The 17,519-nt window shown below is 30.2% G+C and overlaps 2 protein-coding genes across 10 annotated transcripts in view; one reads left to right on the forward strand and one right to left on the reverse strand.

Annotated features, from left to right (window-relative positions):
* LOC130441004 (ATP-dependent 6-phosphofructokinase) overlaps window positions 1–10,648 on the forward strand; it is a 30,601-nt gene extending 19,953 nt beyond the window's left edge. For all 9 annotated transcript variants that reach the window (XM_056774439.1, XM_056774440.1, XM_056774441.1 and 6 more), the window contains 6 exons: window positions 1,736–1,895; window positions 2,843–2,988; window positions 3,155–3,407; window positions 3,972–4,196; window positions 7,576–7,795; window positions 8,263–10,648. In XM_056774439.1, coding sequence (XP_056630417.1) covers window positions 1,736–1,895; window positions 2,843–2,988; window positions 3,155–3,407; window positions 3,972–4,196; window positions 7,576–7,795; window positions 8,263–8,404 — 1,146 coding nt within the window. In that variant the 3' untranslated portion in view covers window positions 8,405–10,648. The remainder of the gene's footprint in view (window positions 1–1,735; window positions 1,896–2,842; window positions 2,989–3,154; window positions 3,408–3,971; window positions 4,197–7,575; window positions 7,796–8,262) is intronic.
* Window positions 10,649–12,421: 1,773 nt separating this feature from the next.
* On the reverse strand, window positions 12,422–16,415 carry LOC130441487 (procathepsin L-like). Its single transcript, XM_056775196.1, has 2 exons — window positions 16,260–16,415; window positions 12,422–12,913 (listed from the first exon to the last, which is right to left on the reverse strand). Exons 1-2 carry the CDS (start codon window positions 16,383–16,385, stop codon window positions 12,713–12,715), a joined length of 327 nt encoding a protein of 108 aa, XP_056631174.1. The 5' UTR covers window positions 16,386–16,415; the 3' UTR covers window positions 12,422–12,712.
* Between the last annotated feature and the right edge of the window lie 1,104 nt (window positions 16,416–17,519).

Raw genomic sequence — 17,519 nt, forward strand, 5'->3', positions numbered from 1 at the left:
AAAAGATCAAGTTGAATCGTTGACATATATCCATTAAAACCTAGCCTGAAATATATTATGAATTGTAAATGTCTAAAAATCAGCTATGTATTTCTCCCAATCTAAGCATCGCTACTAAAATTATCAATTTGCTTTATTTGTTACTATTTGCTTTCAGTGGCTATATTTATTTATTGCTTTTGACACATTCAATTTAATGTCAATGTAGGTATACGTTTCAAGAAATGTTAACTATTTGTTAAAATTAAGGTTTTGGAATCATAAATGACAAACAACGAGTCAAGGAGACCTTTTTTAACGAAGTAAGAGAACAAACAATGAAATCTTTTCGAATTTCGGGATACCTTAAAAATATAATTTGAAAGAACAAATACCGGAAGTAAAATTAAGATGTATGAAACGCGACAGAAACAAGAGCAGATACGGGTAGACTACAGACGATGAGAACAGCCAAAATGAAAATCCTAAGAAGTTAAAAAACTCTACACAACAGAATATGGAATGAAGATATTAAACATTAAAGTCGAATAGAAGATATGGAAAGGTGGGTGAGACAGAGACAAAAATAGCCAAGAAGGAAGAAGACCACCTAAACGATAGCATTAATGTAGGACTTTGTCTTCCGAGGAAGACTTACTAGCAATGAACAGCAAGTAGCGCACTAATATGATCATCCACGTTAGGAAGTAGAAGAAGAAATGACTAATACCAAATAACATCAACTTAATATTATAGTTTTAACATATTGGAATATTTTTAAATCTGTTTTTCTGACAAAAAAACGTATTAGACATAGTCTGATTACCGATAAACACTTTTAGTACTTTTCTACAATTTTTTTGTTGTAACAAGTAATAAAAAGTTATCTGTTCGTATGTTTTAATTGAACAAGGAGTAAAGAAGAGAATAAACTAAAAGAAAACAATAAAAGAAAAGAAAGGGAAAAAAAGGCCACAAAATAATTTCTATTGAAAGTATTATTGGTGTGACACGGTCTAAAACAAGACAAAATTATAGACTGACGATGTTGAAGGCGCACTGAATCCTTGCACTCCGAGATTCACCTACTTTGAGAATACCAAAAACTCCACCGAATGGAATTTGTTATTTGTGTACTTATCATTTTGAAATTTGCAAAGTAAAAGCTAACTACATTTTAGTGGACCATGAAGTTTGTTCAATCCTCTGAAGAGTGGTTCTGTTCTCTACTCGAGTCATCGCAAATTTCAAGTATTCCCATATCGTTTGATGGAACTAATCATTATGTATAATAACTTTGTCATTACTGCGTGAACGATTTCTTCTAGTTCCAACTGTAGTACCACAACTTATCCTCTAACGACAAAAGGTAGGTACTTAATTCGATTCACGCAATGTGAGCTTCATTGTAACCACGCCAAACAATATGGTCAGTCAATATGTTAAATAATCATACTGATTACCAATACAATAATTTATAAATTTCTTTGCCACCACCGATAGTTTTTTGCCTAAGTAGCCTCTCGACATATTACGTTCGGATATATCAATAAATTGCAAGTTCTTTCTAACTGGAGAGCACAACAATAAGTAGAAGTTGAAGGTTGCCTACGTCTGATTACATAATATGGCGTCAAAAGTGGATGAAGTAAATGAAATGAATGAAAAAACTGTATATTACGTGGGTAAAAATATTGTTACAAATAAAAAAAAATATTCTTATTCGTTAGAATAGAATAATTATTTATTTTCCCAGGAAGGTTACGTAATGGCCGTGATTCACATCGGAGCTCCAGCATGTGGTATGAATGCTGCGGTACGTTCTTTCGTTAGAAACTGCATCTACCGTGGTGACACTGTTATCGGAATACATGATGGCTTGGAGGGTCTTTTAGCTGGACATGTCAAAAAAATGGGTCAGTACACAATCTAATTTCGATCAAGTTTGATCTTTATTTGATGAACTAGTAGGGAATGACGGAAATAACAAAAAAAAACTATTCACATAACCTATTATAATCACAGAGCACCTATATTTAGATGGTTCACAACAATCTAAGGTTCTAATTTAATTCTAGTTGCCTAGCGTAAAAATTAAAAGCATAATAAACTTAATTACTTTAAAATAAGTTGAATTTGAATCTTATTTTAGTTTAATCATAATGCTTATTTTAGAATAACTGTCGTATTTACTGTGTATCATATATTCAGTGTTTATTTTATACCTATGACGACACGCAATATAGCAGCCTAACTGAAATATTTAACCGCCTACAAAATTTTTGAATTATTAATTAATTTTTTTCTCTATAAATATTGATCAAACTTATTCTACAATTAATATTATAACCACAATGAAATATGCTATTGTTTATTATGAAGACAAATATAAAACTTGAAATGTGAAAAATATATGTATGTTAAGACTTTAATTCAGTTCTCTTAAATCAAGCAATAATCTTATACAACGTTTCAAATCTTCATGAGGATATAGGAATAAATAATAGAGGACTTATATTAATAGCCTTACATAGTAAAACATAATATTGATTCTCCAAATTCCATCAAATCAAAATTTCAGAAAAGGTATAGGTAAATTACACATAGTACAATTACTATGAATCAGTAAGACCTAGAATCACTTACTTTTGTATAATTTTTGGGAAACTGGTTTCCATTTATGCTGTCAAAACTGATTATGAAAAATCAACTTTACATTATCTCAATAACTTGAACCATCTATAGGTAATTTTTGGTTATAAAAGGTTCGCAAAGAACTAATGAATCTTGTACCAACCGAGGAAAATTTATCGAAATGTAACTTCTCATATATTGTATTTATGCTTATTTTGTATTATTGCAGCTTGGTCAGATGTAACAGGATGGGTGGCTCAAGGTGGTGCTTATTTGGGAACAAAAAGGTCGTTGCCAGTTGATAAAATGGATGAAATTGCTAAGAAATTTACAGAATATGGAATTCAAGGATTACTAATCATAGGTGGATTTGAGGTATTTTATGATCAATCCATACATGGATTTTTATTAGACTGACATTTTCGTTATTAGAATAATAACATCAAATGACATTAAATATACTATGTCTTACAGCTATTTAAAAAACATCTGGATCTTCTTAATTTACCAATTTATAATGTTGAACTGTTTTTATATATAGGGATATCAAGCAGGACTTCATTTCACAGAAAATCGTGACAAATACGAAGCGTTCCGTATCCCCATTATGGTGATTCCAAGCACGATCAGTAATAACGTGCCAGGTACAGAATTTTCTCTGGGATGTGATACCGCATTAAACGAAATTACAGAAATTTGTGATCGTATAAGGCAATCTGCTCAAGGAACGAAAAGAAGAGTATTCGTTATTGAAACTATGGGAGGATATTGTGGATATTTGGCAACTTTGGCAGGTATCTTCTAAGATGAATTATATACAGTATTATTTATATTTTAATTTATTTAAAACAAAGTTTGACCCTTACAATTTTATAGAAGTATTTGAAAATGCTCTGTTGCAGGTAATTCAGTTTTTATATTATTACTTATAATTTTCTATAACATGGTATTTGACAAAAAATGAGAAACATAATTATATCTATGTATACATATTTAAAAACTCTTCGATTTAGATTTAAGTTTGAAAGCTTTGTTTTTAAGCGTACAATCCATTATCGTTGAGAGAAAAATGGGGTAGTTTTTTGAAAAAAATGAGTTACATAATTTTCCCATTTCACCATAATTGGTGCTTATATAACTTTTTTTTAATTATAAAGAAGGAAGATATCATATCACCAGTAGTTTCTAATAAATTGCAGTTATTGTATATTAATTATAAATGGCATTTTTGGGTCGTGTTACTTCAAAAATACTAAAAAACTAAATGAATAGCATTTGCTAGTAAATGAAAAGCATTTCCTTTGTTATCTTTAGATTTTTTTACTATAATTGGATGGGTCAGTTGAATAATTTTTTAGGTTTGGCTGGTGGAGCTGATGCAGCTTATATCCATGAAGAAAAATTCACTATCAAAGAATTACAAGAAGATGTATACCATATGGCAGCCAAAATGTCGGAAGGTGTACAAAGAGGTTTGATTTTGCGTAATGAAAAAGCTTCTGAAAACTATAACACGGAATTCATATATCGTCTTTACGCAGAAGAAGGAAAAGGACTATTTAGCGCTAGAATGAACATTTTAGGTAAGTCCAAGTCCCATGTTTTAAACTTTAAAGAAATTGGTTTAGCAAAAGTGAATTTTCAATGTGATTCAAATTATTGAAGAAGGCGGTACTACATTATGACTTTCCTATATTATTTGAAATGAACACCTCATCAAAATATCCAATTCATAGTGAGGGGATTTGTTCTTTTCCTTGTTTATAATGGTAATTTTACCAAATACATGTTTGTACGAAATTTCACCTATTAGGAATGGAATTAGAATTCTGGAACTGTTGATATACTCATACCAAACACTGTTTACTAAAGTACGAATCAACTAAGAAAATGCCACAGGCGTCATCAATTAGTAATTGTCTGCCTCACTTTAAAATATTCCCTCTCCGTCGCTTCAGACTGATATACCAGTGGCGTAGGTTCTTATTTAAATAAAAATTAATGCAGTTCGCAACAAAACATTTATTAGATTAAAAAATACAAAAAAAATATTTTAAGGATTTAAACATATATATATATATATATATATATATATATATATATATATATATATATATATATATATATATACAGCACCTTATAGAAATAGCAACTGTTTATTGCATAGAGGTTTGGTGTGCATGGTATGTTTATAATAAACACAGTTTTTGCACATGTTGAGTGTAATATTTTATCTATGTCGTTAATTAAAAAAAACATTATTCGCTATCAGAAACTAGAGACGAATATTCTAGTTCATCCTCTAATGAACTATCAGTATCCTCGCTGTTTTTGTCTTCACTTTCTTCCGATGAACCCGTATTTACTGTAAATATTAAGTGATCTAGAGTGTGGTCTAAGATGTGCTCTTTTTGTATAAGGTCATTCTCATATTTTTTAACATGTTGGCAAATATTATACCACTCTTGTTCCGATACCTCCTCAAATTTTTGAATAGCGAGCGCCTCCGTATCGGACAGTTTAAATGTTGTATTGTGCGCAGCTTCCCAATTTTTTACTAATACCCAGATTTTTTCGATCGAGTTTAGTTCTGAATGACAAGGAGGTAAACGTAGTACACGGTGCCCATGTTGTTGTAACAGTTCGTCTAGTTTGTACTTTATAGGGAAGCGAAATTTATTGGCTGCTGTGTATGTAAGTTTCATCAGTATAACATATATTGCGGCCTTCGTTACGGTATTCTATCAGCTTCTTTAGATAATTTATTCGTTTCAGGCGAATGTCGTGTGATTCACACAAAATTTCTCTTCGGTTTGGCATTTTCTGCCATCTACAAAAAAAAATCTCTGTGATAGACATCAAGATTTTAATTATCGTAATAATGGACATCTTGAAATCAAAATTATTACCTGAAACCAATTTTTTTAAGGAGCCGATTCAAGCTACTTACACTTATTGCTTCTGTCAAGATTTGCCGGTCATTAATTTTCTGCAAAACATCTGTAATTTCATCATAATTAAGCATTGCACGTTTGCTCTTTTAAATTGAATAGTAATAACAGTAAACCTTAAACTAAGTAGGTACATGAGTTTATAATACTAGTAAAAACAATTTCTTACACTTTAACGTAGGAAGTCTCTTCTCCAGTACATAAAAATCGTAGATAATTTCCCTTATAGATTTTATCTGATCTGGCGAGATACGATCCAGCTTTCTTTTTTTAGTGTTACGTATTTTTTTCGGCGATTGAAAAGATGTGCTTGGCCCTCCCACTCACCTTTTTGAGCTTCTTTTGATATCTTCTGAATAGTAATCCTTGACACCCCAGTAGCAGCTAGTACTTTTTCCCTGAAATATCAAAATATGTTAATATTCTAATTTAAAATATTATACTCAATAAGTAGGTGCCTGTATAAAAATGTGTAAACTCCTCATTACTTCAACCTACTTCTCGAATCAAATCTTGCTACATACCTGTAATTTTTCAAAGGAATAGTAACTCCTTCACCTGCCTCTTTTTTCATGAAATTAATAATATTGTTTGTGATTTCTCGTCCTTGGCTGCGTATAGTAAGACCTTGCTTTCAAACTTTTTTTGCGGACATTATTTAAAACGATTTGCCCCTAATGTTCAAAAACAGCGCTATCTGTAGAATAAACTATGGCACAGACTAAAGATAACACCGAACACAATAAATCACACTATCTACTGAACAACAAACAATACTAAATGCTGAATGTCCGATGTTCCGTTGGTTATGCATCTGCGTATCCATAAGCGCAAATTATTTATATTGCCGTACTTTCCTTCCTAAGTAAAGGCTTGGCAACATCGAAGAGGGATTCGCAATGGTAAGAGATCCATGGTTACGCGACGATTCCCATTCCCTTCGAATTCTGATTTGAACCAGGCGGCAGACGTGCAGCGTTGCCAGACTATTTAGCACTTGCATTTCTATATTAAAAATACCGAACAATCGTAAAAAACGCCACTGTCACATAAATGGGATGGGCCTAAGAGAGAAGGAAATTATTGCGGCCTTTGTCAGGTATGACGCGTCTGGCCTTTTCTTAGCTGATTTGTACTTTACCACTACACCAACACTCACAATTACGTTGTTCGACATGCATATTTATAACTGAGTTATCATATTTAAAAACACCTACATAAGGTAATCTCAAACATACAAATTAAGTATATAATCATTGTGACTGTTGGTGTAGTGATAGTAAATAGTGTGATCAGTATTAAACATGCTGTTTGAGTCATCCTTATGATAAACGCTCTGGTTTACCTGTACAATATGACATTTTGACGAAGCTTTAATAAGTTTCTAGTCCTCATATACATTTCTTCATTCATATCCATGATAATTTTATTTTCTGTTTCTATTTTTACTGAAATTACTTTTTTCATATTCCGTTCTTGACTATTAAGTATATTGCTTAGATTGTTGTATTTTATTTGCTTTTAATCAGATTGAGTCTTTTCTATTTTCCACAAAATACTTATTTTCTTCCACAGTATCAAATAAATTTGAATTCAATTTTTTTTATTGATGCAACTATGAACGTTTCCTCAGAAAATGTTGTGGTCCATCTACATTCCATCCAAATTGTGAAAAAACTTACATTTTATAAAACACAGCTTGTAACAGAAATGTATATATTATCATGTGCTAAACATTTTCCAAAAGAACCAGTAACATTAAATAATAATTTGAAATGATGTAGTTTTAAATTTACATCCATACATTACAGATAGGCTCATTCTATTTGATGAGAAACTTCTGGTATGTCAAAATAAAAGTTATTTCTATCGAGATTGCTATTTTTGAGTCCAACTATGTACAGCTCTTTAGGGTTTGAGTACTAAATTTTCAAATGTTGTTCCATTGATGATCATTTTTTAATATATTTGATTAAATATGGTGACAAAATGAAAATTTATGAATTTTTAGGTCATATGCAACAAGGAGGTTCCCCTACTCCATTTGATAGAAATTTGGGCACAAAAATGGCAGCCAAAGCTGTTGACTGGTTTGTTTGTCAGTTGAAGGCTAATATGAAAGATGGAAAACCCAACTGCATGAATCCAAATACTTCTTGTCTGCTGGGCGTTCTGAAAAGACAATATAAATGTACACCACTTACGGTTTTGAAAGAAGAAACAAATTTTGAGTAAGTTGAATGGAAATATATAATTACATTTTTGTCCTACATTGTATCATTATAAATATCGATAAACAAATGTATCATATACCTAAAGCACTTTATTCTCTTACATAGTATGAAATATGTGTATTGGATTTAGTGGTATAAAGTTTCCATTCAAAGCCAGTTAAAAAAATACTTTGGATCACAAACGTATTAATTGAGACTTCTTACAGACCCCTGTGAACAATATTCTATATTTAAAAAAATATTCCTCAAGGATCACTTCTGTAAAGTCATTGAAATCTAAATAACCAATTCCAGAATTTATTAGCTCTTATTACTAATTATTATAATATTATTTTGCATTTATTATTTCTTAAAATAACATTTTCGTATTGCTTTGGTTTTATATAAGAAGTTATCAAATTTTAATCATATTTTTATGTCTCATAAAATGAAACTTTGGTTGAAGTTTCCTTTTTTGTTTTCAGGAAACGTATTCCCAAGGAACAATGGTGGTTGAAATTACGTCCACTTCTGCGTATTTTGGCTAAACATGATTCAGCTTATCAGGAAGAAGGCATGTATCTAACTGTTGAAGAACACTCTTTAGCCGACAACCTTTACGGCTGATAGCTTTTTAAAGCTATTAAAATTTTAGTCGAAACTTTATCAAAATCTCTGAGAACTTACAAATATTAATTTCACATGTGTATTTCAGATGTTTAAAAACTAAAAATAATCTCAGAATTCTGAAACATTTAATATTTAAAAAATAATAATAATAATTTAGGAAATAATATTTGTTGGTTCATATAAAACAGAGAGACTATGTACTAGGTAATTTTAAGATTGTGTTTTTATGAATTTTAAACCAATTCTAGCAAGTGAGCATCAAAGTGGTAGTAGACCATTACCAAACTGTACTGACCAATTTACAATGTGTACGCACCTTGTGGATGAGGTTGACAAATTTTTTATTCTTATATCTACTTCAGTAGCCAAGGAAAATGTGTGTAAATGAAGAATCTTTTTATTTTCATAGTGTGCCGAATTTGCTCGTAACTTGTTGGTTCTAGTCGTGACATAGTATTTTTTCATTGTTATCGATATATTGATGAACTAACTGTTGAATCTACCTCATCTTCAATAGTCTTGGTTCTCCTCAATAATATTTCCATCAATTTAATCAATTTTTCCAGGTGGGCAGGTATCTCTTCTAAGTTTTCATGTTGAAGAATATTTGCAAAAATCTACGACTGTAAGCTTCTCTAGTATACGGATTAAGATATTAATTGGTTTTTTGTCAACTTCAACTTGTTCCTCATTCTTCAAATTATGTTCACAAGTACTGCTCCTTTTCATATACTTATTTTTTGGTCAAGCATTTGCCCTAAGCATATTTACATTTGCTCGATAGACACTAAAGTAATTTTTTTGTAATATAATTACGGGTAATCGTGTCATCCTAAACGATTATGATTAGGTTGTTTAACATGATGAAAGTTTGATATGTTGAAAGTTTGGAAGCAGATGTTTGTGTGTGTTAGTTTCATTTCAACACAATTAGAGTAAGACTCCACTTAACGCGTAGAATACGTTCCAACAAAGTAGAGCGTAAGACAAAACAGTGCTAAACGAGGCTATCTTACCATGTAAATAATGGGGTTATCCTCTGCGGATATTGGAGATCTTCCATTTGGGAGCGCGTCATATAAATTTAAATATCAGATAAATGTTCCCTTATCCCGAAAATGTTGTTACACATTGAAACAAATATATCGAATCCTATAAAATTTGTTTATAGCACAATAATGTTTCTGTCCATTTACTTATTGACATCAATAACCTACTTCTTAACTGTGCACCAAGTTGTCTCGTACATAAAATTGAAATTTATTATTTTGTTATGATAAAAGTTCATTGGAAAATCCAACATTAGTTGGATATTAAAACCATCTATGTTCCTATTTCAAGATGGTACCAAGTCTGGTCTCGACTAAAGTGGATGCTACTTACTTCCACTTTTAAACTCTAGTAGAAGTATCACATTTTTGTTAAAGGTAGATTCTAATTGCTGGAAGTAATTTCATAATGAAGAAAATAAATTTATCTAACCTCCATCTATCAAAATTAAAACAATATCTTATTTATACATTTATCAGCTTCGTGTTTAATCTTCATATCCCTTATCATTTCATTTTTTTTCATTTTTACAAAGTGATGCTCTCTATTGGAGTAATAAATAACCGTCTACTTTTTGTATTAACTTTATTAAGACTATATATGAGATATTAGCTGCTTTCCATTTACACCAAAACTCAAATAATTCTCACCTGTGACGTCGCAACTCAGTTCAATGTTCTGTATCACAAGTAAGACCTAACTGAGTTTTTACCCGCAATCTGCACAAGCTTGAGACCCTGAGTTTTGTGAACTCAGATTGAAAGTGAGGTTGAGGACATGACGTTGTCAAATTTTATCATAAGCAAATAAGGTTACAATACTAAATTATTGAAAACAGTCATATTCCTTTTATTCACTGTGTAGTGACGTCATTATTTGAGTATAAGATACTCACATAATGGAGTGTCTCAGTTCAATTGAATGTGAATGGAAAGCAGCTACTGTAAGCTTTATCAGTTCTATTATTTATTCTATTATAATCGTCCATTTTGATTCTAATTTAATTATTTTTTGAATGAATTCTGTACGGTTCAATTACTTTAGTATTATTTAGTATCATTCATTCATTCATATATTATTTATTTATCAATCAAGAGCAGGTTTTTAAGCCCTTGAAATGTTGTTATAGTTTTGAAGTGTATACAAAATAACGTTGTATTGTGACAAAATAAAACTATATAAAATGCAAAACGGAAATAATTTCACCAATCTTTCCTTCCAAATTCCTTCTCATTTCATACATTTAAAAATTGGACATCCCAAATTAACTTTTTTGTCAACAATACATGAAATTACTATTGAAAAAGTTGCCAAATGTCAGAAAATTAAACTAAGCTTCCAAAAAGTGATAACATAATAGTAATAATGAAGATATTATTGAACATTTTGATTTGAAAAGAATGTTTATATTTTTTTACTGCTGGGTCGTCGACGATTTATAAATCCTTGTACACATTTATTCATTACTACTTTCGGTAATACTAATTTTTACATTGTTCTCAAAATTTATGTTTTTTGTTTATATGTATTAGAAACAATTTCTACTATTTTTTCCTTTCAGTAAAATATATCTATTGTAAAGTTGCTACTTTTAGTAGTTCGACAATTATTGCAAATTTCATTATGCGATTTTGCATCATTCACTATAATACTTAACTGTGATGAAATCCAAGAATTTTTCATGTCGTTTTAATTTTTTGTTTCAACGAATCTTCCCTCTTTTAGATAAATTCGTGTAAGGAACTCATGTGTTATCGGTCATAAGTCACTAGTAAGAGAAATCACTCGCACAAGGTGCTGGTGTCTTATTCATTTTTAATCATGACTTATTTCCTTTATAACACACTTTATAAATAACTATAAATATTCTAATAATTATAATTTCCACTTTTAGAAACTCCAGACATACATATATCTGATTCGCGTCATTTAATAATAACTTTTTTTAGTGAATATTGACTTTGAAGATAAAATGAAAAAAATAAGAGAAACGAATACAACTTATGATTTTGAAGCAATTGAATACCGAGGAGATTGGTTGGAGAACAAATCTAAAAAAAAAGTATTGGTGGCAACTGGCATTAAACAATGATATTGTTTATGTAATGAAGTTTTATGATGTGATAATAATAACTGATAAAACAAACTGTGATATGTAACAGCTGTGATATATTTCTACAATACAATTTGCCATTTAAAATTTAGGTTTCATTTAAAAATACTATACAGCTACAAAACATTGTTGTTATCTATAATATCTTTGCGAATTGGATCTGGTTTTTACACTTTTAACTTCTTTTATGTTTTTAATAATCAACGCCTCAAGTTGAATATATATCTATGTTGGGCGTGGAAACGATATCTTTACATAGTTATTAGGTTTGAAAATTGAAATTTTGATATCTTGTAAACATTCAATGTTCGTGGCGGGAGGGGTGCTAGAAATTTAAACCAAATTTTTAACTACTACATATTTTTTCATTTCTTCAAATTCATCTATTTTTCATGTAAAATATAAGTTCTCTTCTTTTTCTTCCGGTTTATATATATATATATATATATATATATATATATATATATATATATATATATATATATATATATATATATATATATATATATATATATATATATATATATATATATATATATATATATATATATATATATATTAGAGCTTCCGTTAAACATTGTTGAAAATACTTCTTCCAGATCTCTTTAAATTCAATAGTTTTAATTCATCTTTTTACCATTATCTAACTTCTTCATTGCTTTATATTTCTTATTTTATTAATTTCAATGTTTTGTCTTCTATTATATATATATGGAAATTTCGTGTTTGTTATGATCATGTTCATTCTTGCTGCAGAAAAACTTACCAGCGAATATGAAGAATAAAACCACCACAAATTTAGTAAAATTTACTTTGATAGGTGTAGTGCAGAGAGATAAAGGACGATTTAGAATATATTAGGGGGTTTTATTGAATTTCTCGAATTAAGTGGGAGGTTGATAACAAATTATGTTATTTAAATCTTGATTACTAGAATAAATAAATAAAAAATGACTACTGTGAATTTCGTACAACTCCGTGATATATTTTACAAACTTAATATTTATATCGATTGTAAAGTTACTACTTTTAGTAGTTCGACTGGACGGTGATGTACTGTGAATAATTATATTATTAATGGCTGGGTGTATTAAAACAAAATTTTATGTTTCCATTTACATTTATTTGACCTTATATTTAAACTATTGCTGAGGACGTCTCAATCCATTTCGGATGGCAAACTCCTCTTCTGTCATGTCGGTAAAATCGTTGATTCCCATTTGATAAGTACTTTTACCTTCGTCGTAGAGCTTGTTATGAGCTTCGATTTTTTCTAAATTTTTTTTGAAGATTTCGAATCTCTTAGCATCTTCTTCGGCGCCGAAATTTCTATTGTGATCTTTCTGCAATATAAATAATATAAAATAGTATTAATGCTTGTATAAATTTTCAAACTAATAGAATTCAATATTCAATTTGACGTTGATAGAAATATTGATTAATTGAAATATTTCATGTGTGCGAGAACTTTTCTCACTTTGATTAATTACAATTTACGATGCTGAGGAGAAGACGAACTGAATTAGGTCGTCGCATCCAATCAAATATTCGAAGAGCTACCCAACGTGCTAACCTTTTGGAAACCAGAGAGAGACAGATCAAGAAAATAGTCGTATTGCTATGTCGGAATTGTCACCAATCATAAAGGGAAAATACAAAGGAGAGGATGTCTTGATCCCGCGTATCATGATGATTCCAATGGATTTACCATTTTATCTTAAACGTTTACAATTTCCGGTATGTCTGGCTTTTGCAATTACCATAAATAAATGGCAAGGCCAATGTTGGAAGTTTGCGAAATCAACTTGGAGTTTTCTTGTTTCGCGTATGGACATTTATACGTCGAAACAAAACGAAACAAAAAATATAGTTTATAATAATAAAACTTCATTAATACCGAGCATTTGTTTTGATAAAAAAGGATTCTTTTTGTTTGTTTCAAGTTTATTTTAAACAAAAGTTTAGTTCTTTTATTTATCGGTTGAGGCAGTACGGGTCTGCTAGTTAATTATAAAAATAATATAACAAAGTTTTAAACATTTAATGATTCTACACTGATGAACTTTACACTTTAACTTTAAATAAAATTCCAAAGACAATTTTTTTGTAGTTGAAGTTAAGATTATTTACAACTGAAAAAAATTACTATTGTTTAATAAAATGAGTTCGGATTTTCATTAACATGGTTGTGAAACTAAAGCAAAATGATGGTAGGATTGATTCAGTAGTGAATTTAAGTAAGAAGGATAAGTAGAAGAATGTTGTCAATACATTTTTCTATTTCAATTGATCTAAGACCATCCATCCCAATTTAATTCGTCATTAATACACTTATATTTCGCTGTTCTACGTATCTAGTAGATCATAAAAGTTTGAGACAAACGAATCATTTAGAACACCTACAAATTTCCAACTTTCCTACCATCATTGGATAAAAGCGATCTTGTATTCCTTGATTATTCCAGAGCATTTGATATTTCAACTCACAAAATATTAATAGCAATTTTTCATTTTATTGGATTTAGTAAACCGGCTATTGCCCTTCTTAAGTGTTACCTTTCAGATAGATCTTAATAGGTTATGTTAGATGATGTCATGTCGAATAAACTGATGATGCAACCCCTTAAGGGAGCATTTTAGGACCCTCTTATATACATTATACACATGTATACCGACGGCACCCAGATTTATTATTCATTCAAACTTACTAATATACAGAAGGCTTCAGACGAAATAAATCAAGACCCATCTGAAATTACTTTCATCACATTTATTAAAAATCAAACCAAATAATCTAGTGCATTGATTTTTGACCATGAAAAACAAATAGCAGAAGTACTCAATCGGATGCTATTGTGTCTTGAGGTAAATATTTGAGTTTGATAATTGAAACCAAACTACGATTTAAAAAACATAATAAAGAAATTGAGTAAATCTTATGCTTCACTAAAATTAATCTATCGACGAAGAATGTATTCTAATATTGACATGAAAAAAATGCTTTTTGATTCTCTGGTACTTTCACGTTTTAATCACTGTAATGTGTTAGGAGGATGGTCCCAGACGTTTGAAGACGCCTCGTTGTTTAGTATTTGTTTGGCATCATAAATAGTGAACGTTTTCAGTAAATTTGTAAACATGGAAAACATCGGTCATGTGATGAAAAACATTAGCCGAACTAATTTTGAAGCTGAACTAGATTCTACTCAGGGTGAGACTGCTCCTTCGTTACCAACGGTAAAATATTGGGTAGCAGAGTTTAAACGAGGCCGTATGACCTGCATTGCAGCGGTGAACCATATGAGGTGAGGTGACGACTCCAGAAATGTTAAAGAAACTGGATGCGCGAGCAAGCAGACATAATAGACATTTCAAAATGTGTGTGCATCATGAGGATTTTCCTTCGAGTGTTGGGTAACGTTTCACAGAAATAAATTTTCCACTGTTTCCCACCGTTCCATCTACAGGCAAGGTCATGACGTTGGTTTTTCGGGATTAGTGTGGGATGATTTTCATTGACTATCTTGGAAAAGGATAAACTGTCAACAGCAAATACTATAATAACTTTTGCAACGTTTGGCTAAGAAGAAAATGTTGTTTCGTCAAGACAATGTACCAGCTCATACATATGTTATTTTAATGTCCAAAATTAATTAATTAAAGTTTAAATTGCTACCTCATGCACCCTATTCGCCAGTTTTAGCCCCCTCGGATTAGTCTCTATCCTCAGACTTAAAAAAATGACTCGGTAGTCAAAGATTTTCCAACAATGAAATGATTATGAACATTTTTGTGTTTTCGTGTGGGGTTAGATTCCTTACATTCATATGATCCAGACGATTAGCCTATCAGTTGGCCAGTAACGAGTGTTAGTGTCCACGGTGCTCTCGATGGTACTTTCATTTTTGCAACATTTCTTTGTTGGACAGAATCTCAAGGAGTATGCAGCTCAAAGACTTGAAATCAGCCGGTGTGAAGCAGGCATATTGGAGCCAAGAAATCTGATCACTTTAAAGCAAAATTCAAAACCTAGCTTTTATGTACATTAAAAATTAATGTTAAATGTGCAACTCTTGACTATATAACAGTAGTATAAGCTCTTCAGTTTGTTGTTGTTTGTTTATCAGTCATTAAAATATATTTGTTGAATGTTAATAATTAAACTATATTTGGTACATTGGTAGCCGTTGAGATAATTATTTTATATTTAAAATGTTAATAATGTAAATATCATCACAATATCGGTAGGGATGTGGAGCTAATAAGTTTAATATACGTGGACACAATCTCCATTAAAATTTTTTGTATCTGATATACTCGATCCTATTAAATGTATCAAATAAAAAGAAACATTGGAAAAAAACTTCACAATTTTCTAATGGATGGATGGATGATTCAATGTTAAGTTTGCAATAAATTAGAAAATTATCAAAAACATAATACAGAGACCTTAAATGTTGTAATACAAGTATCTATAACTAAACCGAAAATTTTGAATTTTGATTGTAACTTGAATGAGTTAAGTGTGCTGCTGTAGGCATTGTCGAAATTAATACTAATACCCAATAAAATATTGAATTTTTCTGTTTGACATTATATTAACAAAAAGCAACATACTTTCCATATCTTCCATACAACAAAAGTCAATTAATTTTCGTTATCAAGTAAAATAAAATCACTAATACCTACCTTGAATTTTTTCCATTGATCTTCTGCGGTCTCATTAGCTGCAACAACAGCTATCACAAATAAAGCAAACAAAACTACCTTAAACATTCTCTTGTTTATTATATCGTTGTTATAGATAATAATCATCGATACGAATGTTGGGAATTACTTATATATAAGTAATAGCAATCTGCTCATGCGCTTTAGTGTAAAAGCTGCAACGCATAATAGATTAATCAAATTATCTGATTATCATTTGTATACCGTTTAATATGAACTGTACAAAGTGTAGAAAATAAAATTATTATAACTTGACTTTGATATATAGATTCTAAAAATTAAAATTATTTTGATTAACAATTACTTGCAAGGTCATTAAATTATTGGTGGCAAAAATTTTTATCGAATATTTATGTAATTAAAGTGCCACATCGATTTTTTCTCGTGATTTATAATTTTGTTAATGGTAATACCACAAATGTTAGAAGAATAGGAAGTTGGGAGGAAAATTGAAATTCAGAATGGGCTAGCTAGAGCTCCCCAAGAATATTTTTTTAAAAGTGACTTTTAGGGAGATAACTCTTAAATGGCGCAGTTAGTAGCATAGTGAAATTTTTGGATGAAAAATCATGACATAAGTTGATAAGGGAAAAGAAAATCAATTAAATTTCTAGGACTCAATTTAATGGCAAAAAAGGAGTAAGAGAAAAATATAGAGAACCCATAGCCTATTTTTATTAATGAGGGAGTAATACAATCTTGTAGCATTCGTAATCCATAAACTTCTTTTAGTTGACAGTTGAAATATTTTTATAAATTATGCCTCGAGTATTTTCGTATGAATAACATTTGTATAAATATAATGAATGTATCGAGTGTACACTTATAATTTCACCTAATTAATCTGATTATAACTTCCAAACAGCTGAAAGTAAAAAAGTGCATTTTTTTCTAAAATATATAGGTTTGAGCTTTGATTTCTAAACACCACAATTAAGATATAAAAACTCACTGGTATAAGTAGAGCCTCTTACAAGTCTGAATCAGAAAATAGTTTTCAGGGTTTACATTATTTACAGTCTTCAAAAACAATTATTCAACATCACTTATTTCAAGAGAATTATTTTGTCTGCAAACTTCTCCCTTTATTTGTTCAGCTCGCAATGATATGGTGGTAACCTAATCACCGTCATTCTACCATTTTCTGCAATTTCATCAATTATATATTTTTTCATTTCTCTTCATCACAGAACCGGGATGGAACTTATTATTCTTTGAATT

This window comes from Diorhabda sublineata, chromosome 3 (genome assembly GCF_026230105.1).
Source record: "Diorhabda sublineata isolate icDioSubl1.1 chromosome 3, icDioSubl1.1, whole genome shotgun sequence".
Classification (NCBI taxonomy): domain Eukaryota; kingdom Metazoa; phylum Arthropoda; class Insecta; order Coleoptera; family Chrysomelidae; genus Diorhabda; species Diorhabda sublineata.